The following is a 25,152-nucleotide window of genomic DNA, read 5'->3' on the forward strand; positions in this document are numbered from 1 at the left end:
CCTGACCACAACCTCAACATCTCTCCTCAGCCAGGGTTTTCTAAACACTCCAGGTTTACCCTTCACCCTAACAGGAACATGATGTTCCTGGATTCTTGATATCTCACTCTTAAAAGCCTCCCATTTAACATTTGTTCTTTTCCCTTCAAACGGGCTCATCCAATCAATCTCTCTTGATCCGGCCTAATTTCCTGAATGTTCGCCCTGCTGCAGTCTGGGGCCCTAACCTATGGACCTGTCCAATATTTTCCATCACTATCTGAAAACTAATAGAATTACAGTCACTGGAGCCAAAGTGTTCCCTGACTGCCACTCCAGTTACCTAGATCTGCTTCATTCCCCAAGAGGTTCAGTAATTCACCCTCCAGAGTAGGGCCCTCAGGAAACTTCCTTGCACAAATTTCATCCCTTCCAGGCCCTTAACACGCTGGGTGGACCAGTCAGTACTGGGGAAATTAAACCCCCACTACTACAACCCGATTATTCTTATAAATATCAGCGATTTCACCACACACCTGCTCCTCAAGTTCCTGCTATGGGGGTGGGGGTTATAATACTGGCCCACTCGAGTGACCCTCCCCTTATTTTTTCTACCCATACAGCCTCACTGGACAATCCTCCAAGAATATAAGAATGTCTCTCAGCACTGCTGTTACTTCCCCCCTGCCCGCCTTATCAAAAGGCAACACCCTCTCCTTGCTTACCTATACCTCTGTCACCCTTGTACCATTTGTTTCCTGGCACACTGAGCTGCAGTCCTACCCTTCTCTCAGCCATGTTATGGGTATAACACCCCAGTCCCCAGAGTCACACTCTAATGAGTTTGTCTGCCTTACCTGCTAATCCTCGTGCATTAAAATAAATGCAGTTTAAGTGAGTATTCTTTTCCCTCTTTTTACTGTGCCCCTGGCTATCCTGATTACAAAACTTGCTCTCGCTGTCTACTGCTTTATCCCATGCCTTGGTCCTGCTCAGATTCCCACCCCTTGCCAATACAGTTTAAATCCTCCCCTGCACCACTTGCAAATTTTCCTGGAAGGATACTGGTCCCTCTCTGGTTCAAGTGCAACCTGTCCCTCTTGTCCAGATCACTCCTCCTCCAGAAGTCACTCCAATGATCCAAAAACCTGAATTCCTGCCCCTACACCAACTCCTCAGCTATATATCTACCTGGCCTATCCTTCCATTTCTTACCTCACTTACACATGGCACCGGAAGTCATCTGGAGGTCCTGCTTCTTTTCTGAGCTAACTCCCCGCACTCGTTCTTCAGGGTCTCGTCCCTTGTTCTACCTATATTGTTTGTACCAATGTTTAGAACGACTTATGGCTGCTTGCTCTCCCACTTGCGAATGTTCTGCAACCGTTCAGAGACATCCTTGACCCTGGAACCCAGAAGGCAACACAACATTCTGCCGTCTCTTCTGTGGCCACTGAAACTCCTGTCTGCCCCCCTCACTACCAGGTTTCCAATCACTTTCGTCCTCTGGCTGTACTTTCTCCCTCTGAGTCTCCGAGCCCAGTCACAGTGCCAGAAACCTGAATGATGCTGCTAGCCTCTGAAAGAACATTCCCCTCAACAGTGTCCAAAGAGGGATACCTATTAATGAGGGAAATGGCCACAGGGGAACCCTGCACTCTCTGCCCACTCCCTTTACTTTCCCTGGTGATCACACATCCCTCTGAAGCATGCACCTTCGGTGTGACCACCTCAGTGGATACCGTTGAGGGGTATGCTCTCAGAATCCTGGATGATCCTGAGTACATTTAAACACAGCTCTAGTTCCTTTACCCAGATTGTCAGGTGCTGCAGCTCGGTGCACTTCCCACAGATGAAGTCATCAGGGAGACTTAAGGTTCCTTGACTTCCCACCTCTTGCCGAGTGAAGGGCTAATGACACAACCCTATTATTCTCACCATGAGCAATTTCTCTGCAACTTGCTCCTCAAGTTCCCGCGATGGATGGATTGGGGGTGATGGCACTAAGCCTGCGCTGAAAACCTGCTCCCTCGCAACGCCGGAGGACCCCACAACGCCACCAGTGGCTGGAGGGCCGGAGGGACAGCTCCACTGGAGTGACCCTCCCTTTCCTGCTCGTCACCTGTGCCTCCTCAAAGCCTCAGCTCCCCGCTCTTATAATGAAGGGTCTAGGCCCGAATCATCGACTGTTTGTTTCCCTCCATGAATGCTGCCTGACCTGCTGAGTTCCTCCAGCACATTTTGTGCATCGCTCCTGACAATGAGCCGCTCCGCTTGACCTTACCCTCTTTTTATTGGCTGCTGTTAATCGTCGACCCAATCAACGAGACTTGCCTCTTTTAAAGTCTCCCGCGCTCTCTCCATCCCGATTCATGTTAAAATGGAACTTACTAACACTGAGATTTTAAAGTCTCCCGCTCCATGTCCCTACTCCTGCAATGTGAAACACAATGAAAAAGACGGAATCATCCATTGGGTTTAGGAGGTTGGGGACTTCACCGTCACGGTGGAGTACCTGCGCAATTGTCTGTCTCAAGTATTTTTGCTCACCCACCCGCCTGTGCCCCGATCCTGCAGTTCTTTCCAGCGCATCCGCGGAATCTGCATGCTTTGATCTTAACCAGGGCCTGGGCTTTTCCGGCACCATCTGCCGCCGAGAGTCTGCCCACGGTCTCTCCGCCAACCCGAACTGGAACTCACCGACCCTGTCTATAAAACCGGCTTCTGCTTCTGCTTCTGCTTCTGCTTCTGCATTCCAGCATCTGCAGTCCTTTGTTTCTCCTGTAAAACCGGGCTGTGGGTCACAGGGGAGTCCACAGCCTCCAGCCGTCCGGCAGAGCTCGTTTGCAGTGCTTGTACACCGACCCTCCCCCGATTTATCCGAACCCCTTCCGCACCCCTCACCACCACCCCACCCCACACCCCGCCCAACCGCCGTCCGTAAGTTACAGCCGCTCCTCAAACTTAGGGTCGGCACTACGCCTGGGCAAAGCCGGAGGTCCCCACAGCGCCACCAGTGCCTGGAGTACCGGAGGGACAATGCAGGGGGTCCGGCCGTTCGGCCCCTTCAACAAGAAACCCACAATTTTCCTTTAAACTCCACCCAAGTCACCCTTGAAGAACTTTAATGGCCAGCAAACATTATTCTTATCAACAATCAGCTGTCTAACTGATTCAGCCACAGCTGCCTTTCAGAGGAATGGCTGCCTCTGGTCCACATTGTTACCGTCTTTAGTTTTCTAATTTACTAAGTGTAGATTCAGCTGGTGATTATAGTTTCTTACTGCGCAGTGATTGTCTGACGACATCCGTGAAAGCTCCAGTTTTGTGATAAATAGTGCAGCTTCTTGTCCCGAACTCAGCCAACGGTGCATAAGTGGTCTCCCTCTGACTTCCGCATCAGAACTTTAAACAATCTTTCGCAGCTAAATTGAGCACATTATCTGGTTGCTGTCACATTGTTGTGTGGGTCTTGTTCAGCACAACTGGCTGCAAAACAAAATCACAAAATATGTTCAATGTGAAAACTCAAAATGCTGGAAACTCATTACACCAGGCAGCACCTGTGCAAAGAGAAACACCCATCGTCAGTAATGGGAGTGTCCACAGATGTTGTCTGACCGGCTGAGCATTTCAGATTTCCAACATCAGAGGCTTTATTTTGATCAACAAAACGTATTGAACTGCTGCAAAATATTTTCGACGTCAATGTAATGATAAACAACCTCATTTAAATACCGTGTTTCACCCAATGCACCTGTTAATTTAGTTCTCATTTCGACATACAGTTGCACACAAATCCTATTCCCTTGAACTTATCCCCAAAGCGTCGGTTTGCCCCACGATCACGCTGTTGCATCTGCTCCTGAGCCAGCTCACGCCCTGCCCAGAGGCAGTGACCAGACAGTGACAAAATGGTCACCATTTCTTGCCGCTCAGGCAGGCTGTTACTGTGGCAATGGAAAAAGCCACTCACTGACTTACCTGAGGACGGAAATGATACATTGAACCACATCCTCCGAGCTTCGTTACGACAAAAAACAATTTCTGAAATTCTGACACATTTTCTAAATATGAAGAAGCAATTCCAATACAACTCACACACAGTTCTGGAGGAACTCTGCAGGTCAGGCAGCATCAATGGATGGAAATGCAAAGTCGACGTTTCGGGCCGAGACCCTCCCGGATTCTGTCCTCTTCCTTTCCAGTCCTGATGAAGGGTCTGGATCTGAAACGTCGACTGTTCATTTCCCACCACAGATGCTTCCTGGCCCGCTGTGTTTCTCCAGCATTTTGTGCGTGTTGCTCCAGATTTCCAGCATCTGGAGTCTCTCGTGTGAAGCAAATCCAATGTTTTCCCCCGCACCTTTCAGTCATTCAGTAAGTCCGTTCTCAGTCCAGCTTTACAGAATATTGAGTTGAGCCACAGCCACAGACGTAGGACAATACAATTGCTGTTAACGTGCTTTGTCAAAAATATATTAGGGATTCATTTCAATCACACAATCCTGAATTCAGTCCTGATGAAGGGTCTCGACCAGAAACGCCGGCTGTTTATTTCCCTCCATAAATGCTGCCCGACCTGCACATTTCTCCAGCATTTTGTGTGTGTTGCTTCAGTGGTGAAACCCTTTTGGTTTCCTTGTTTATAGAACCATATCATGAAGATCATATTTAGTCAAATACTAAAAAATAAGCAATCCATTGACCAAAGCCGCCGCAAATCAGACCATGCTGTAAAGTCCTCCCCAGGAACATCTGTGGATGTGTGAACCAGCCCGAGACAGACACCAACTGCCCAGTCCACCAACAACACGGCACGGCCGGGCACACAACAGGTCTTTAGGGAGACGTTAAATCGTTCAACTCTGAATTCAAGAACATAGAACAATACAGCACAGGACAGGCCCTTCAGCCCACGATATTGTGTCAAATTAACTAAATCAATGACTCCTAATTAATCTAATTCCTCTTCCCTGCACGTTGACCATGTCTCTCACTTCTCTGCAGGTTCGTCTGCCTGTCTAACAGTCTCTTAACCGCCTCTGTCGTATCTGCCTCCACCACCAGGCAGTGCATTCTGGGCACCCACTGCTCTTTATATAAAAACCTGCCCCGTACATCTCCTTTCAACTTACCCCTCACTGGCTGTCTACTCTATCGATGCCTCTCATAATTTTATAAACTTCTATCAAATCTCCCCTCAGCCTCTGCTCTTGAGAAAACAACCCCAGCATGTCTAAACCAGGCAGCATCCTGGTAAACTTCCCAAAGCCTCCATATCCTTCCTATAATGAGGCAACCAGAACTGAACACAATTCTCTAAATGTGGCGAACTCAGTGGTGAACCCAAAGAATCATCGAGAAAGTCTACCAAAGTATTTTTAGAACAAAGCTCTAAATTGCACAAATTCACTCGAGCACAGTAGATCCTGCATTGAAGCAAAAAAAGAACCGTGCAAGACCTCGGTTCAAGCAGTATCGGTTGAAGCAAAAGGTGCAAGTCGACATTTCAGACCAAGAGTGGAGACCCTGCATCAGAACTCAGGGATGCAGCAAGACTGCAGTATGTGGCACTGTGTGGGTGGGTGGGGATGGAGGGGGAGAGATAGAGACTGGCAGGTGACTGATGAAACCCAGTGGGGGAAGGGATCGTGGGCAGATGGAACCAGGTGGGTGGATGGGATAGGATGGGAATGGCCAACAAAGGGAGAAGAAACCTCAGTGCACGTGAATGTGTGGGAGGGGAACATCAGGGCGGGAGTTACCTGAAATATGAAAATCCAGTGTTTCCTTTTTCATTGCCTGCCCCAACTGGTTCAATCTGGCCATCATTTCCTCCCCGTCTGGTCCACCTATCAGCTACCAGCCTGTGTACAACTTCCCCTGCCCCCAGACCTCTGCATACTTCAACCCTTTCCTCTTCTCTCTCAGCCCTGATCCAAATGTCTCACCCAAAACATCCACCATATTTGGCCTCCACAGATGCTGCTTGACCCACTGGGTTCCTCCAGCAGTTCCCTTTGGAACCAACAGAATCTAAATTCTTTTCAAAAGCAGAGGGTTAACCTACTTGATCATTCCATGTATTAAAAACCCACCATTCCAGACACCAGTAAATATTCATGGCAATTTCTCTGTCGCAAATACTGTATCACTGATGTTACACAAGTAGACCGAGGTTTTGCACAATATTCCAGCCGCAGACTGAACAAAGCTCTAAATAACAGGAGCGCGGTCATTTTCACTTTTATACCCAGTAACTCCTGCAGTAAATACAACTTCCATGTGAGGTCCCTCACTTCCCGCTTAACCTCAGTCCCTCACCATTTAAACACACTCAGCATTTCTGTCCCTTCCACAGAAGTGGGGGAGTTCACATTTTCCACACTGGACTCTATCTGACCTGTTATGCCCACTCACCCACCTTGCCTACATCACCCTGAACCCTCTGGACATGATCATCACCGCTCCAAACTCCCCGGGTTTTGTCAGGTCCAGTCGGGTTTATTGCTGGGTGCACAAGTACAAGGAGGGACATGTCCAATGGATCCCTGCTGCAGCATCACAGGAAGGTGGGTTCAGACAACGCACAGAACATAAATTACACAATTCTGTGTCACTAACAATTTACAGATGTACATTTTGTGTCAGTAACAGAAGTGGAATCCTAGGACTGGGCTCAGGGCCATTTCCCCCGGGAACAGGGTCCCATTCCCACATCCCCAGAGGATGTGGGGCAGCAGGAAGGGGCAGCTTTGCCCAGACGTGGGGGGGGGGGCTGGGAAGGCGCTACCTGAGCTCAGGGGATAGTGAAGGGGAATGTGGGCTGTTCCCCAGCCCTACACTAAACACACATCAGGGTGGGGTGTGTGGGCACTGGCCCATTAACCAAGGGCGGGACAGTCTGTGAAATCACCGGCACAGCAGGGTGTCCCGTCAGGGGAAGGTGCTGTGGGGAGCTGCAGATCGGGGATTGAACTTTTGTTTACGTCGTGTTCAGTGCTGGGTGTCCTATTGGGCTCCCTCTCGGCGGTTGTCTGTCTGACACAGCATGAATGTGTTGGCGGATGGTTAAAGTGTTCAATTGTATGTGAAGTACATCAACGGGGACCAAATCACAGAGCCACACAGGATCAGTACACGTTCGCTCTCTGGCAAGTAATGACCATTAAAAGCAGGAAATGCAGGAGCAGGTTGTGGGCTCCTGCTGTTGCCCATTGGCTGGGCCCTGAGCCCAGGAGCTGGTGTCCCCGGGGCTGCTGCATTACCGTCCGCACCGCAAGTGTCCGCTCAGGGCAGTGCGCTCGGGGTTGCTTTAGAAAAGGTCGGATGTCCCTGTTCACACAGCCCCAAGCCGGCAGTGCCCAGAGTCCGGCTCTGGGGGAAGGAATCTGCGGCAGGAAGGAGAAGGGATGGTTTCCCATCACTGGGGAGTGGGGCAGCTGCATCACAGCCCAACTGGTGCTGGGTCCCACTGATCTCTGACAGTCTCTCTCCGGACTTTGTTGTCGGGAAACATGGAACATAGAACAGTGCAGGGACAGCTCCTTCGGCCTCCATGTCTGTGTTCTACCATGATGCCCACCCGCACTAATTCCATCGGCTGGCACATGATCCACATCCCTCTATTCCTATCTGTTCATGTGATTGGCTGAATGGTTCTGAAACGCTGCTGTCGGATCTGCTTCTACCCCCTTCCTCGGCAGTGTGTCCGAAGCACCGACCTCCCTTTGTGTCTAAAATCCTGCTTCCCACAGCTCCTTTAAACTCACCCCCTCACATAAAACCATAGTATTTGAATTTTCCACCCTGGGAAGAAGACTCCGTTTGTCTTTGTGACTGTAGCCTTACAATTGTATAGACTTCTGTCAGGTTCCCCTCCGCCTCCTTCGCTCCAGAGAAAACTAACCAAGTCTTCCAACCTCTCCCTCTGAAGAACACTCCCTGATCCAGAAAACATCCCGGTGAACCTCTTCTGCACCCTCTCCAAAGCCCCCACACCCTTTTGTAACAGGGCGACCAGAACTGCACACAATGCTCTAGATGCGGTCAGACTGAATTTTTACACAGCTGCAAGGTGACTTCCGACATTTATCCTCACCACCCGACCGATGTCGGCAAGTGTGCCGTACGTCTCCTTCACCACCTTACCTACCTGTCTTGCCGTTATCTGGGGGCAAAGGACTTTCACCCCAGGTTCCCTGTGTACATCAGTGTTCCTCAGGGCCCTTCCATTTACGGTATGCCCTTACACTTGATTGCCGAAAATGCACGCCTCACATTTGGCCGGATTAAACTCCATCTGACATTTCTCTGCCCCTTCTCCCAACTGTTCGATGCACCACTGAATCCTTTGACAACCTCCCTCACTGTCCGCAACCCACCACAGGATACTGAGCTGCACACTCAATTTAAATGTCACACATATCAGGAATCCTAACACTGAACACCACTGGTCCCAGACGTCCAGTCAGAGTAACACTCTCCACCACTGCCGTCCCTCTTCTGGCCAAGCCAAGTTTGAACCCAAACTGCCACTTCTCCATGGATCCCATGTGCCTCAATGTTCTGGATCAGACCGCCATGAAGGGACTTTGTCGAAAGTTTCAGTAAACCCCGTGTCCACTGTCTATCCCCATCAGTCATCCTTGTCCCCTCCTGAAAAACCACAGTCATGCCTGTTAGACCTGACGTCCCCCGCACAGCCCTGCTGACTGTCCCGAATAACTTTATGGAGAAACAAGAGAGACTGTAGACGCCAGAAATCTGGAGCAACACACACAAAATGCTGGAGAAAGTCAGCAGGTCAGGCAGTTCAGCAGAGCAGCAGGTCACTACGGAGAGAAGTTAACAGTCGACATTTCCGGCCGAGACCCTTCATCTGGACTGGAACAAAGAGGGCAGAAGCCAGAACAAAGGGTGGGGGGTAGGGGGAGCAGTACAAGCTGGCAGGTGATAGGTAAATCCAGGTGAGGGGGAAAGTAGGTAGGTGGGGGAGGGAGTGGGAATGATGTGAGAAGCTGGGAGATGAGAGTTGGAAAGGGCGACGGGCTGAAGAAGAGGAAATCTGATAGGGGAGGACAGCAGGCCACGGGGTAAAGGGAAGGAGCTGGGGAACCAGAGGGAGGAAGGTGTGGGTGACGGGCAGGTCATGATGGCGGGAAAGGTAAATAGAATTGGTACCAGGGCCACGTGATGTGGGAAGACCAAAGTGGGGAGAACGGGGTGCGGTTACCGGGAGAAATCGATGTTGATGCCGTCAGGTTGGAGACCACCAAGGCGGAATATAAGGTGTTGTATCTCTAATCTGCGTTTAGCTTCAATTTGTCAGTAAAGTGACAGGCATGTCAGTGTGGGAATGGGAAGTGGAATTAGAATGGCTGGTTACCGGAGATCCTGGCTGTCCATGCTGACTATCCCCAGTAACTCTCTGCTTTTCCATGTGCGAGTGGATCCTATCCCTATGAATCTTATCCCACAAATTCCCTGCCACAGTGGGAAGCGCACCTGCCTTCATTTCCTCTTTTGTCTCTATTTCCCTTCTGAAACAGAGGAACAACATTGGATATTCCAACAAATACAGTGAAAAATATAACAAGCTGGCTGCATGTGGTCGCATCGAGCTCCAGGTCACTGTGTTTGTTCTGAAGAGCAGATGTAAGGGTTAACGGCCTCATTGTCGTTGTTTCCGAGCACCGACTGAGTAACAGCGGGAAAACAATAATTTGTTACTGCAGTTCTGTTTGTACACAACAGTGTGTGGTTGAATGGCAAAGCAAATTGTGAAGAAGATGCAGAGAGTGTGCAGAGAGATATAGATGGGTTAAGCGAGAGGCTAAGCGTCTGGCAGATGCTCAAAACATGAGGGCATGGCTTTAAGGTAATGGGTGGAAAGTTCAAGGGAGAGGTCAGAGGGAGATTTTACACCCAGAGAATGGTTGGTGCATGGAATGCGCTGCCTGGAGAGGTGGTGGAGGCTGATACATTGGATATGTTCAAGAGATTGTTAGATAAGCATATGGAGGAATTTAATATAGAGGGATATGTAGGAGGAAGGGGTTAGATAGTCTTAGGTATGGCTTGATGGTCGGCACAACATGGTGGTCCGAAGGGCCTGTATTGTGCTGTATTGATCTATGGTTCTATGGTTGGCAAATGCGAGGTCATCCACTTTGGAAGGAAGAATGAAAGATCACTTTCTTGTTTAAATGGTGAAAGACTGAGGCATGCTGTTGTACAGAGGGACTTGGGAGTGTGTGTGTTTGAATCGCAAGAGGTTGGTTTGAAGCTGAAACAGGTTATCAAGAAGACAAATGGAACGTTGGCCTTCATTGCTGGAGGGATCGAATTTAAAAGCAGGGAGGTTATGCTGCAACTCTACAGGGTACTGATGCCGCCGCACTTGGAGCACTGCCTGCATTTCTGCTCTCCTTACCTGAGGAAAGATGGACTGGCTTTGGAGGCGGTGCAGAGGAGGTTGAGGGGAGATGAGGGGATTAGCCTATGAGGAGAGAGTGAGTCGTCTGGGACTATACTCGCTGGAGTTCAGAACAATGTCAGGGGATCTTATCGAAACATATGAAATTATGAAAGGGATAGATAAGACACAGGCAGGAAGATGTTTCTATTGGTAGGTTAGACTAGAACTAGGGTACGTAGCCTCAAGATATAGGATGGAGATGTGGAGGAACTGCTTTTCCCAGAGAGCAGTGTGTCTGTGGAATTCCGCGCCCAAGTAAGCAGCGGAGGCTACCTCATTAAATATATTTGAGACACACTCAGATAGATTTTTGCATAATTGGGGGAAAGGCAGGTAGGTGGATCTGGGTCCACGGCCAGATCAGCCATGATCTTACAGAATGGCGGAGCAGGCTGGCCGGGCCAGATGGCCGACTCCTGCTCCAATTTCCTATCTCCTTATGTACCAAGGAACAGGACACGGAGTGATCCACTGATAAAGCTGTGTGTTTGGTTAATGATTATCAACAGGAGCTGATCTTTAACCAGGGTGTGTCCATTTACCTGCAGAACCCAGAACTCAGCCTGGCTGGGACTCGCTGGACACAGTATCTGGATCCTCGGTACCAGGTAAGACCCGGGATTTACTGAAAATAAACTTTAGAGATTTAGCAGGAAAAAGGCAAAGTATGCTTTCGAGCTCCTCACTAAGTCTGGAAATTATTGAATGCTGGATCTGAAACAAATTCGCTTTTTGGAGAACGAACGATTTTCTGACCAAGTCCCGCGGGAACCTGGTGCTGTTGGAGGTGTTATTGAAAATGCCGCACTTTCCGCCCAATTAGGATCAAAGATCAAAACCTGGGGAGGTGGGAGCTTACCGCAGCCCCGAACCGTCCCAACCCCAGTGCTTCCAGCAGTGGTACCCTGACCCATCCACCCTCACTGATCTCACACTCTGGGGTCTACCGATCCCGGACCGAGGGAACCGAGGCTCCCAGTATGCAGGCTGTTTGTGAGACCTGTTGTGGATCACTGTATGAAGTGTCGGTTTCCTTGTGTCAGAAAGGACGTGAATGGGTCATTAGTCGTTCAAGGAAGGTTCAGTGGAGGGATAACTGGACTGTGTGAGTTGTCTTGTGAGAAAATGTGTGTCAACCCTGGCGTAGTTTGGCTGATTTAGAAGAATTAGAGGTGACTTGATCTTATGCGCTGGTATTGGATCAATGAAGAGGCAATTGATTCTAACCGCTGGTATTTATGTGAATGAGGGGCTGAGATCACTGACAGATCAGCCGTGATCATAGTGAATGGTGGAGCAGGATTGAGGGGCCGAATATCCTGCTCCTAATTCAATATGTCAGCAGCAACTTCTTACAAAAATGACACTCATTGAATTTCATGTCAGGGGTTTTCGATCACTGACTAACAAGAAATGCTTGATGTATCTGTAAAATAAATGTTATATCAGGGAAAAACACCAACGGGAAGAAAGTCAATGGTAATAACTTTTTTGATTTCTGCAGTGATATGGTAACATTTCCAGTCAGTGAACACATAACTGAAGGTGAAGGACATTCTTATCTTGCTGTGGACTTTAGACGTGGTTATTTCCAGGAGATGATGATCTCAGCACAGTTGCTGTATTGCCCATTACTGTAATGATCCACTTCGGCGCAACTCTTGAAGATGCTTTTGTAAACGGTCTGATACCGAGATTAGTGCATCCCCAAGCAGCGGGTGCACAGTTCGATCTAGAGAAAGGAATGTCCAGTGTTCAAAAGGGAAGGTTATTCCAAATGTGCAACGTTTCACCAGAGTTCGCAGTTCCCTTCCTTATGATGCATCTGTCCAATAAACTCACAGCGATCTCTGTCCTCAGCTGTCTCTGGGGTTTATAGCATGACAATAAACGGGTTGCAAGGTGAACAACAAATCAAAGCGACAGCAGCATCCAACCCGAACCAGGATTCGGGTCGTGACTGCTCTCTGCAACAGACAAAAGTGCGTAGAGGACAGTAATCATTGTCACCGTGCACTGAAACAGTAATTTTGGATCGAACAACATGTCAGAAATATTGGCTTGAAAGAGTCTTTGCGTGGTTCAGTGCAAGCGTCAGGAAACAGGGTGTGGTGGTCTGTGCTGATGAGGCTGAAGTCCAGGTTTGTGAGTGTGTTATCAACTGAACTTCACCCAGGATGTGTTCATTACTGTTCGCACCCATAAACTTCGGGTGCTCGGATTCGCTGGGACCAGATTCAGGAGCTCAGCACAAGTTAAGGGCAACATTAGAGCATTTTAATAAGCTCACCATTCATGGCAGTATTTCTGGTATGTTCAGCAGTTCAATATTGTCGGTAAATTGTGTATTTTTATGGATCTGGAAGAACATCTGCTTTTGTTTTACAAAACCTGGGTACTTCCTAACTGCAATAATCCAGTCAGGACACCAGGATTAAATTTGCCAGATAGAAGGCTTGATGCCTCGATTAACGCAGCTAAAATCTGAATGTGTACAGACAGGATCTGGGGAAAGGAACAGGCAGTGTTCAAGACAAAAGATGATTTCAAATACTCAGCGTTCACTGCGCCAACTGCGGTCTTTCATTGGTTCCTGGAGGCTGAAGACGTTAGAGTGATTTCTGTCGCTCTTCCACTGGTGTTTATTTTTTGGCAATAAACGAGTTATGTAGTAAACAACATTATTAAACTGATGGGTAACATCGCATCTGGCCACAGCTCGTGGTGTTTCCTGTGAAGCGCAGATCGGAGAGTTGAGGGAAGCACAATCACTGTTACCAGGAACGGAGGTAACAAAGGCGAGGAAACGCAGCAACGTGTTCCAACAAACCGAATTGCACGAAACAGTGCGTGATTAGAACAATTCCTGAATTATGGAACAGGGCGTGGGGGCATCAACTGATAAAGCTGTGGTTTGGTTAATTATTCTCCAAAGGAACTGAACTTTACTCAACAACGCACACAAAATATTTCAGGAATTCAGCAGGTCCGGCAGCATCTATGCAGGGAGATTAACAGCCGACGTTTCGGGTCGAGACCCGTCATCGGGACTGGAAGGGAAGAGGGCAGAATCCAGAATAAGAAGGTGGGGGGAGGGTGGGGAGCACACGCAGGCAGGTGATAGGTGAGTCCAGGGGAGGGGGGAAGGTAGGTGGGTGGGGAGGGGGACATATAAGAAGCTGAGTGGTGATAAGTAGAAGAGGTAATGGGCTGAAGAAGAAAGATTCCAGTCGCAGCGGGCAGTGGACCATGGTATAAAGGGAAGGAATAGGTGGGCAGGACATAAGGGCGGGGAAAGAGGAAAGGGAAGGGGAGGGGCCACAAGAATGAGGGAAGACAAAGGTGGGTGGGAAGGGGAGAAAAAAGGGGGAGGAAGAGAGCGGTTACGGGATGTTTGCGTAATCGATGTTGAGGTCATCAGGCTGGAGAATCCCAAGGCCGATTATGAGGTCTTGTTCCTCCAATCTGCTTCTGCACTCAACGTGGCGGTCGAGGAGGCCATGGATAGACATGTAAGTATGGGAGTGGGATGTAGAATTGAAGTTGCTGGCCACAGGGAAGTCCTTACTGTTGTGGCGGACGGAGCGAAGGTGCTTGAAGAAGCGGTCACTCAATCTGCATCGGGTCTCACCGATGTAGCGGAGTCCGCACCGGATGCAGTAAATGACACCGAGAGATTCGCAGGTGAAGCGCTGCCTCACTTGGAAGGACTGTCTGGAGCCCTGAATCGTGGTGATGGCGGAGGTGTAGGGGCATGTGTATTACTTAATGCGGTTGCAGAGATAAGTGCCTCCATCCTTTTTCAGTAAACGGGGTTTCCCTTCCACCACCATCAATGCAGTCCTCACCCGAATTTACTCCATTTCTCTACGTCTAGCTTCACCTATCCCCCCTGACATCACAGGGACAGGGTTCCTTTGTCCTTACCTACTACCTCACAAGCCTCTGCATCCAACACATCATTCTCCGCAACTTGCGCCATCTCCAACGGGATCCCATCACCAGGCACATCTTCCTCTCCTCCCTCCTCGCTTTCCGCAGGGATCGCTGTCTCCCTTGCCCACTCGTCCCTCCACACCGATCACTCTCCTGGCACATAACATCGGCACCGGCTTTGTAAACAATCAGCTGCGACTGAGTAATTTGTAGAGTTCAGTGATGAGAGGAATCGACGCTTCATGGCTAGCGAAATAGTTTCAGCCAGCGCTGCTGGAACAGGTGTCCATAGCTCAACATAGCGCTACTGGTGGCAGGAGGACCGACGCAGCGGGCACTGTCTGCTCAGACGCAACAACCTGCCCTGCAGTTACGATGACCCACAAACCGATTTTCCCTCCGTACTCCCGGTACAGGCCGCAAGATTAGTTCTTGAAACGGGACTGGCGGGAATTCCGTGATCGTTTTCCCCGGAGAGTACAGGCACCGGGGATAATCCAGGAATAGTGCAGTTTGGGGCATTGTGTGACTGCGGCTGGATGGGCTCAGGTGGATCAGGCCGTGTCATGACCCGAGTGGATGGGTCGAAGTTATTTGGAAGTATCGTTCCCCTTTTCACCTTATTTAATGTCTAACCCTGCTGATAATTCTGTTTTTTTATTACAGAACACCAGAACCTGATACGTGCCACAAAATGGCTGAAGGAGCGGGCAGGGGAGGCGTTCCAGTGAGCGCAACAGGAAAGTCCACGGGTATGTTGGAGAATTATTTTAAATTATTAATATTGCATTGACTGTGGAGACGGATTGAATTCAGGAACCGCAATTCACAAAATATTTGTGAAGGGACCGAGCAGAGAGATGAGAGACAGTTACCATCCATACAGGCAGCACAGTCACACGTGGAAGAGGTACAATTAATATTTGATTCATGATCCTTATTGAGGATTTGCATTAAAACAGTGAGAGGCTCCAGAGATTTGCTGAGGAACGGGGTCACCCAGCAAGCAGAAGGGAACCCAGAGCAGAGAGGTGCTGATGGGCAGGTTGAACAGTAACAGGAGAGTGAGAGTGATGGGTTTCTACTTTCACGGGAATAAGCTGTGTCTTCTCCAAGCACAGATCCCCTGTGGACATTCTGTGTTCCTGGAGACAGGACAAAGGAGGCTTCAACAGGTGGGACCATACCTGGGAAGGGAAGTAGGAAGAAACGTAGCCGTGGTTGGCAGCAGTCACCTGTGACGGGCTGAATGCCCGCCTTCTCTACCATCTCCTTTGACCTGAATCAATAAAGTCATTATAACGTACTTGATATGTTAAAAGCAGGAGAGATGTGACCCTGTATCCAGAGGATAGAGTTTGGGTCTGAATCAGACTCGTAGCAGGATGGTCCTGAGACGCTTTGATCAGTCACAGGACGTTCTTGCGAGGGCAGTTTTAATAATAGCTTCCGACAGACTGACGGAGTACTTGCCCAGTAAAAGCATCATGAGGGTATAAAAAACTACAGGTAACTTTAACTGCCAAGCACTCTCCAGTCCTTGGACACATCAGGTGAGGACACTCGAAGGTTGGTCAAATAAATGAAATGCGGTTTCTTAAAGGAAGAGAGATGTGGAGAGTTTAAATGTAATAAGGGATGGAGTGACCTGGTGATTAACGTACTGAGTTTGTATCCTGATCAGCGAAACGATCGAATCCCACTCTAATGCCTGAACATAAAGCGCAGTGATTAAATAAACCTGTAGATGGTCGTCAGAACGTTTGCAACTCTGTGCAGCGGAAAGCTGCCATCGTTCCCCATATGCCTTTGTCCAGATCCTCTAAACGACGACTGCCCACAAATGGAGAATCTATTTCATAGTGGCTTGAGCCTTGTCAGTGTTGATGGTTTGGAGACAATGAATGTGTGAGGTATCTGCATTCGGACACAATGCATGTGTGACATTAAACAGTAAATGCCGGAAACACTCAGGGTCTCGGGCATCATCCGTGGAGAGAGTCTCGCATAGATGCTTCTGGAAGGTCTTTCTTCCTCCACTGTGGCTTCCCGTCTGTTAAAACTAACAGAGCCCGCGAAGGCATTTCATCTATTTCCCACACCTCTGCTCTCACCCGCTCTCCTCCTGGACAGACCTAAAGCAAACATTCCCTCGTTCTCACCTTCCACTCTACCAGCATAGTATTCAATGGATCATACTTCACAATTTCTGCCAATTTCAACATGATTTCACATAGGACACACATTCATTCTCTTCTCCCCTTTCAGCACTGCAAATGGATGTACCTTTTCAACTCCCCAGTACGCATCATTCCCCATTAAACAATCTCCTTATATCACCTTCCGATATAACAGCAACAGTTGACAGTTTACCACTAACACCACTTTCTCAGCATCCGGAGACCCAAACAATGTTTCCAGGTGAAGCAGCGATTCACTTGTACGTTCAAACCCGTGAATAGCATTTGGCAATCACGCTGGAAAAGCCTAACGCAGATAGTGGGACCGCTGCAATCGGTTTACAAGAGTGCCCTCAGCTTCCAGTTGCCGACCATGGTAATTCACCGTCCGACTCGCACTCAGTCCAAATTGCCTGCGGTCTTCGACATTGTTAAAATGAGGCACAACACAAGCTTCAAGAACAACACTTTGCCTTTCAGCTGCGTATAAGGTATTCAGATATATGGACTGGCTATAGAGTTCCAACTGTTGGCAATTCACCCTTTCTCTCTGGAGCAAACTGGTCATTTCTGCCTGTCATCCATCTATGATTTTGGCTCAGTCTTTCGCCTTTCCTACAATTGAATGGCCTATCGGGAAACTCCCGCAATACAGTGAAAACAACAGATAACACAGGTGAAGAAGTATAACGTAACTGCCACTTTAACTCATGTTGACACAGATGTTCCCTTTGTTCTACCTATACCTCCCCACCTTCTCTGACACTGCAAACTATTTTGTATTATATTTCGCAGTTCTGGTAGAATGCTTTGGACCCGAAATCGAATGCTCCCTCCACGGACGCTGACTGAGCTGAGCGGTTCCAGGTTTTGTTATTATTCAGATTTTCAGCAATGGCAATATTTTCACATTCTCTTTCACAGTCCATGCCTATGATATTCAGCAGCAGCCGTTGGAATAGTTCAATTCCTGTTGCAGTTTTCGACTGGTCATCAGTGGGGATGGGTTGCGATGACCAGGAGATGCAATGTATTTGGTCTATTTATTAAGGATTTTGTGGGTTAGTGAAATTGTTGCACGAGAGGAGAATACACACCCGTAATTAGAGGTAACTGGAGTTTTGCGATCTGATGCAAAGATAATGTCTGGAATCTCTGGTCCTAGGGTCAATGCACCTGGAATGCAAAAATAACAGTGAGGTTTGTAACATCATATTGTACCAGTGGAGCAAAATGAACAGACATTTTTGTTAACATTGGTGAGAGCAGTTTCCGTTACCTTTCATGGGATGTTGCTGGCAATTCCGTCATTTATTACCCATCTACGTCATTGAACTCAATGACATGTTGGTTCACGTCACAGGACACGTCGGCGTCAACTGTATTGGTGAGTCTGGAGTCACATGGAAGTCAGATTGTGAGGGCGGGAGATTTCCTTCGGTTCAGGTGTGTGGTAGGCCAGGTGTGAGGCCTCATTTTCACATTTTCGGATGCTGACAGGTGCATTTAGTTCCATTAATTGAAGTTTCCAGCTGCCGTAATGGTGCCCACTGGGTGTGGGCAGAGACCAGCAGTCCATTACAGAAGAATTTACGAACTGAGTAACCAGAACTCTAGAAAACAGGAGCAGATGTCATTCAATGCTCTGAGCCAGCTCCACTATTCACTATCACCTTCCATTATCCAGTTTTCTACCCATTTCGCTTGATCTCTCCAACACCCAGAGAAATGTCTGACTCCTTCTTGAATATATTTACTGATTTTACTTCAACTGCTTTCTGTGGTGGAGAAATCTACAAGTTCACGTCGTCTTACTTTATGTGGCTTCCTTTTGTCCTTTAACTCTTACACTTGGTCCTAATATACCCGCCATCAGGAACTTCTTTCTGCATCAATTCTGTTCTTTCCTGTCAGAATTGCGTAGGTTTATCTGAACTAACCTCTCATTTTTCTACACGCGAATGCCTATAAGCCGAATTGGCTCAACTTATCTTTGCACATCAGTCCTGCCATCCCAGAAATCAGTCTGGAGAACTATTGCTTAACTATGTCCATACCAAGAACCTTCTTCGGATACGGAGACAAAACTGCACACAATACTCAAGTTGCGGTCTTAACAGGATGCTGCGTAATTTACGCAAACCATCCATGTTCCTGCACTCGAATCCTCTCGCTCTGGTGGCCAGCATAACATTGGCCTTCTATGTTGCCTGATGTTCTTTCACCATTACCCTTCATCAACGGACGAACATAGACTCCTGGACTTCTTCCATCTCCCTTTTCAGATATCACCATTCAGGTCATTTGGCTTCCTGTCTTTGCTCAGCAAAGTTGACAAACTCACGTTTGTTATCCACATTGTATCTGCCAATTATTTCTTAACTTCCTCAGCCAGTTCAGATCAACCGGCAGCATCTCCGCATCTTCTTCAAGGATCACTTTCGCATCCAGATTTCGCATCGCAGGTCTTCCACAAACTTGGAGATGTTACATTTAATTCCATAATGCAAGTCATTAGTATCTATTTTGAGTAACTGGGGTCCTGGCACTAATTCTGGTGGTGCCCCACTAGTCACTGCCTACCATTTGGAAAACGACCCATTTATTCCTACTCTATGTCCTGTCGACCATTTCAAGCCAATCAACATATTGTGTCCAAGCCCATGTACTTTAAGTTTGCCTGCTAATCTCTAATGTGGGATCTCACGGAACGTCCAAATACACGTATTCTTTGGTCCCTCTTTATCTCTTATGCTGGTTGCATCCTCATAACATTTCAGTAGATTCAGTCAGTTTGATTTCCATTTTCCATTGTCGTATTTGTCAGACCCTTTCAGTTATCTCCTTTTACAGCTTCTACCATAGTTTTGAATTATCCACACCACTGATGTCAGGCTAACCGGCGTACTATCTTTAATTTTCGCTCTGCCTTTTCTTTGAGACAATTACCTCCCAAACCATTCAAACTGGCTCAGAGTCTACCTCTGCTCCGAAGGATTCTACGGCCAATTTATGCAGTATCCCTCGCCTATTGAATGAAAACTGCTGAACTTGGTCGATGCAGGTGGAATTAGTGAGAAGCGAGTGACACCAAAGTTGATTCAGGAGGGACTGGAATGGTTCAGATGCAGGTGCATTGTGCGCAGTAGAAATGCCTTTGTTCAGTCCAGACAATGTGGAGCAGTGAAATCCCACAGATGTTGTTTCTCTGTGTGTTTCGGATTGTGTTTGTTGACGTGGCGTACGGCAGTCCCGTCATTTAGTTCCAGAGAGAATTTTGCTGCCCAACAGGGGGTCAACAATGTCTTTAGTTTTCTCCATTTTCCTTCACAGGTCCGGACCCTGAGATCACCGAGCTCCTGGCAGATTGGGACGATATCAAACTGCTGCAGTTAACGGACTTCTACCGGGACAGGCTGCAACAGGCTATGGAAGGAGGGGTGCACGGAGTCAGCTCGGCGTTAACGTACGAGAATCTGTTCAGTGGTCGGGAACATCGGGTGAGTGGGAGGGAGCGAGACCAATTTTGGGTTATTCACACATCACGGGACTGATGGGATGTCAGAAATCAGAGCCATCGGATGTTAAAGTAGGAAAACAAACAACTGGGGAATAGTTGTATAAAACTGAAAAAAGCGTGAATCTGAAGCAATGATAGAAAGGGCTGAAAATGTCCCGTGGACTGGTGGTGGCTGCCCAATGTTCAGCTGGAGGGGAGCAGGTAAAGTTTTATGAGCTTAAAATAAAAGAGTTTAAGTGGAAATATGACGGGAAACTTCGGTTTGGGAAGATCGTGTAGTACAACAGCAGGATGTCAGTGAGAACCGGAACAGCATCTGAGGGAGCCACAGGGTCTCGTGTGTTATGGGTGGAGATGATTGTGTCATAATTTCAAACTGTAAACAGTGTGAAAAGTGGAATATTGCATTATTGTAATAATGTGGTGGTGCAATCACTGAATAAACCTCCTTTGGAAAAGGAAAAATAAAGTATTTTCTGTCACGTTGGACACCGGCGCACTGAGGAGATGAATCACATCATCTGTTCTGTCGCTTCTCTGAGACTGCCCACTCGCTAGGAAATATCCTGCCAACTTCTTTCTTGATCTGTGATCATGATTTTCTGAATTTTGTTTGACACTATCAAACCCCGTGAGGTATTATTTTCCAGCATTTAAGCATTTGGAGTCATGTCAACGAAGTGGTCGCCGACCAGCCAGGATCTCATTGACTGGTGGAACAGGCACGAGGGTGAATGACCTTCCCTGCGGTCTGCTCCCAGAATGTACAGACCATGTTCAGCATTCATCCTGGTGGCTGCTCAGTGTGACCCCGTCACGGCACATCATTTACTCTCGTTCTCCGTGTTACTCTTCGCAGAAAGTTACTGAGCTCGCTGACAAGGGAGAGAGAGGGGACAGTTCCAAACTCCTCCTGAACCTGGTGACAGAGAAAGGTTCCCGAGCCCGGAGGGTGATGTGGGAAACCTTCGTAAAAATGCGGAATGGGGTCCCGAAGTTGGACAAAATACTGAAAGAAATACAGGAATATGGTGAGATATTATCAGATAGGATATCAATTTTGAATACAAACACTGCACACTTTATAAATCTACATATTTGATTTGATCAAATTGTTCACATTGAAACAGGTTGTGTTCCATACGATCGAGCAAACATCGCTCAAGGTTTACCAGGAGTGCTCAGTGAACTGAAAGGTAAGGGAAGAAACGGCTCCTTCCGCCAACGGTTGATATTTGTGTTGCGCCATTAAGTTGATGAGCCACGGCGATTTGATCAGGTAAATTTTGGCGCTGTGACACAGCACATAGTGGGACACGTGGAAAAGAATCTGCTCAGGGGAGAGCATTCAAGGGGCATGGTTATGAGGAACGAGGGAGAGAACTGGGGAACTTGAGGAAAGGGATCACTCCTCTCTGGAGCCTTTATCTACAGCTTCCTCCACCAGGAACAGAGCGATTCATGTTGGGGACGGACAAGGGGGCGAACCTGGAGGAGGGAGAAACTGGGGAATTCCTTCACCCAAAAAGTCAAATTCCTACCCAGTCCCCATCCTAAACAGCCCTCACGTTAAATCATTTTGCTAAACTCCTTCAGTTCCTGCAGAGTAGCATTTCTCAACGTCGGAATTCTGTGGAAGTTCAGTTCAAGGATTAACAGTAACAGCTTCCCTTTAGTTAGAAGAGTAGATAACACGCCAGCTAATGTGTTCAACCCCCAAACAAATGAACTCCAATCTGCTCATTTCTGCAGGCCCTCAGTGCAAAAAAGGCAACAGTTATCCCAGGATTATTGGGTTTAATTTCCAACTCAATAACCCTGGGAAGTCCATCAGGAGACACATTTGGTGAGGGTGAGATGGGGTAAACATCCTGAGCTCAGTCCACAGAAGCTGAAATGCATGTGTGCCGCTGGTCAGTGATGGAAACTGGAGAAGTGCAAGAGATGTGAATCAATGCGGACAACCCGAGTGTTGTGGGGTTGGGGAAAACAAGTCCGAAGGAAAGTCATGGAGAAAGCTACAAATAGTGCGATTAACGTAATCGGGATAGTCTGGGCGGGAGGCTGACATCTATCAGTGAACACAGGGTGTCTGTGTAAATGGAATTCGGTGCAGTGCGTCAGCTCAAGAGTTTGGAAGGTTTTATATTTGCAGAATATATTGGAATACTCCACTTCACAAGTAACTAAGGTGACAGCAAGGTTTAAGATGCAGACAGGGACAGGTGGGACAGGGAAAGAACGACATCGACTGCAAAACTTAATCTTGCAGTAGGCCATGTTTTGTCTGATTATCCGAAGGTGTTGAACAGAAACACGAATAATTCCTGCCAGAACCCTTCGTCATCCTCTCTCCTTTCCAATAACCAAGTCCAGAGATGCGACCTTCATTCTTGGACTAGAAATTCATCCTCCTCCATGTTGCTTGTGTTATTGCTGCTCCAGTCCACATTTGGACATTGACGTCCCTCACGTTCACTCCACCATGTATTTGGTACATCTCTACAATTCACCTTCAAACTTGTTCTTTTTTGTCCTCCCTGCTGCTCGCATGGAGTACAGACACGGCAGTCGAAATCCCTCATGATTGTTTCTGAATACACAACAGATTTTCCCCGCGGTCATTGAAGACAATCCTCTCTATCACCGCCGTATTCTCTTGAGTAACTATTTCCACAATCCCTGCTTCCTTATGCTCCTTGTCTTGTCCTAATCTATTAAATGGATGGGCTTTGAGAAGCTGTGACTGCATCTTTTTGCGAAGTCACTGCAGTTGTCTCCATAGCTCCAAGCTCTCTAAGTTGATGACATAATCGTAAACACTTTTGTCTGGGCGCTGATACACGATGAGGACTAATTCCGTCCTACCAAGATCTTGACACACTGAAAAACCGCATATATACATGGCAGCTTCCAGATACTCAGAAGTCCACACACCTGTGTCAGGCTCCTGATGCGCAGTGCAACCCCACACATCTAAGGGAGGGCCCTGACACACGATCTACTTACTCCTTGATCCCATTTATTATGTCTCCGACATATCTCACACATTCCAGTTCAGTTATCCTTTATTTTCCCTCGCGATTCTGCTGTTGAAAAGCCTCCTGATTACTTTGGGAATGGTGGGCTTGCTTGCTTCTTCCTTCAATGTAGGGAATTTCATTTATAACATTCCAATATGTGCCCAGACTCTTGGTCAAACTCAATACACTTCAGGCTTCCCTCGACCTAATTTCTCTCTTGATATTTAGCTGGAACCTTTGCGCATGATTCATTGGTTGTAGAGTTAAATGAAATACTCCACAGAAATTCTACCTGTCCTGAATTTCTTGACAATCTATCTCTTTCTATATCCAGCATCCCAGACCATGTTCTGGATACTCAAATAAACTGTAGTCTGTGAAGAGATTAGTGGGCGGGGGTGTTGTGTCCGCATTTAGATGCTCGGAAGCTGAAAGGCACAACTTCAGTTGAGGAGTGGAAATACGGGAGTGGGATCATGGCTGAATTGTAGGCTCTGAGAGGTGCCCGCTGGAGCAGAAGACAGAGACACGGTGGACTTGTAATTTTTCATGAACTGGAATTGAGATTTTCAAACAGGATAATATGGGTTGGTGGCCAAAGTAGGGAGGAGCGTGGGGTTTCTGGGTGAACGGGAACTGTTGAGAGTAGCGGGACGGTCACCAGCACTTCAGATAAGATGAAGGAGACCGACACCAAGGACAGAACACTCCAACAGGAAGGAATGGAATGATCAGGTGGTTTATGCACCAGTGACAGGGCAGGAGGGACGATATTATGGAGGTGGAACTGGACAGGTCTCACAATCAGGGGAACTATATCAGGAACTCAGCTGAGGCTCAAATGGAATACTCGGTGAAAACGATCCATTGTCCCTTCCTCTCCTAGTTCCCCGAAGACCCATATAACCACACCTCTCACTGATACTGTCCTAGTGGAACCTCTGTCCATTCACAGAGTGCCCCAGATAATCTGCCCAAGGGGTGAAGCAACAACCAGCACCGGAAATGTGATGTCATAACCAGAGACGTTTCCCTTTCCGCTCAATTCACCATTCAGAAGGGACCGTTCCCTCTGTAATTCACATTGACTTACCTTCGTGCGGCACCTTTCCTGTTCTTTTACCTCTTCCCTTCCAACCATTCAGGGGAACAAACACCTTCTTGGTGAAACAGGACTTCACTTGCACTTATTACAGTTGATTGTTGGGCTCTCACGATGTGACGTCCGCTACAAACGGAGAGTGGTAACCACGTTACGACATGACTCTCCCTCTCCGCCCCCTTTCAGTTGATGAAGGTGACTCTGAACTTCCCGTTGTATTCCATTTCAGTTCTCCATCGCACACCCACTCTGTCAACTCTGACTTCCACACAACCACAGCTTGAGACAAGGAACAGCACCTCGTCTCCCCACAAGGCACGTGATAGCCCTCTGAGCTCAACATTGAACACAACACTTCCTGACACCCAGTCTCTTTAGTCTATGCCAGATCTGTTCTTCTGATGACAGGTCGTCAACCTGGAATATTCACTCAGTTGCTTTGTCCTTTCTCCTCAGATGCTTCCACGTAGATTTACTCCTCCTATCAACACGCGTGCAGGCCCACCCAGTCCTCTTTCGGCCATACACATCATCCAGTCTCTCTATCGCTCTCCCTCCTTTGTGGGCGAAGACATGGTGGTTTTCCAGCTTCTAATTCGAATGAAACTAGGATACCAGTAACGTTCACTCTCTCTCACTCAACAGATGTTGCCAGATCTGCTGAGTATTTCCACCACATTCCGGTTTTAATTTGAAACAGTAACAGTGTGATTGTGTTTATTTGTTAACAGCGTCAACAAATCCCCAATGTTGCTGTTCCATTATTGTTCCAAAATACAAAAGGAATGTGCTGGAAATACTCAGCAGATCAGACAACATCTGTTAAGATCCACCAGATCAAAACTGGTGTTGCCCACATGTGTCCACATGAAAAGAAATATGTGGCGGTTGTAGTGGGAGTGGGCAATATAGGTCAGATAGAAATCAGT

General features: G+C 47.8%; 1 protein-coding gene across 2 annotated transcripts in view; it reads left to right on the plus strand.

The window, feature by feature from the left end:
- The window catches only part of LOC127579506 (NACHT, LRR and PYD domains-containing protein 3-like), a 776,460-nt gene that overhangs the window by 746,492 nt on the left and 4,816 nt on the right, over window positions 1–25,152 (plus strand). The window contains exons 2-6 of one of the 2 annotated variants that reach the window (XM_052032358.1): window positions 11,011–11,070; window positions 15,065–15,150; window positions 19,912–20,078; window positions 20,958–21,129; window positions 21,229–21,294. In XM_052032358.1, coding sequence (XP_051888318.1) covers window positions 11,011–11,070; window positions 15,065–15,150; window positions 19,912–20,078; window positions 20,958–21,129; window positions 21,229–21,294 — 551 coding nt within the window. The remainder of the gene's footprint in view (window positions 1–11,010; window positions 11,071–15,064; window positions 15,151–19,911; window positions 20,079–20,957; window positions 21,130–21,228; window positions 21,295–25,152) is intronic. The other variant, XM_052032359.1, reaches the window with a different exon arrangement.

Source organism: Pristis pectinata, chromosome 17 (genome assembly GCF_009764475.1).
Source record: "Pristis pectinata isolate sPriPec2 chromosome 17, sPriPec2.1.pri, whole genome shotgun sequence".
NCBI lineage: Eukaryota > Metazoa > Chordata > Chondrichthyes > Rhinopristiformes > Pristidae > Pristis > Pristis pectinata.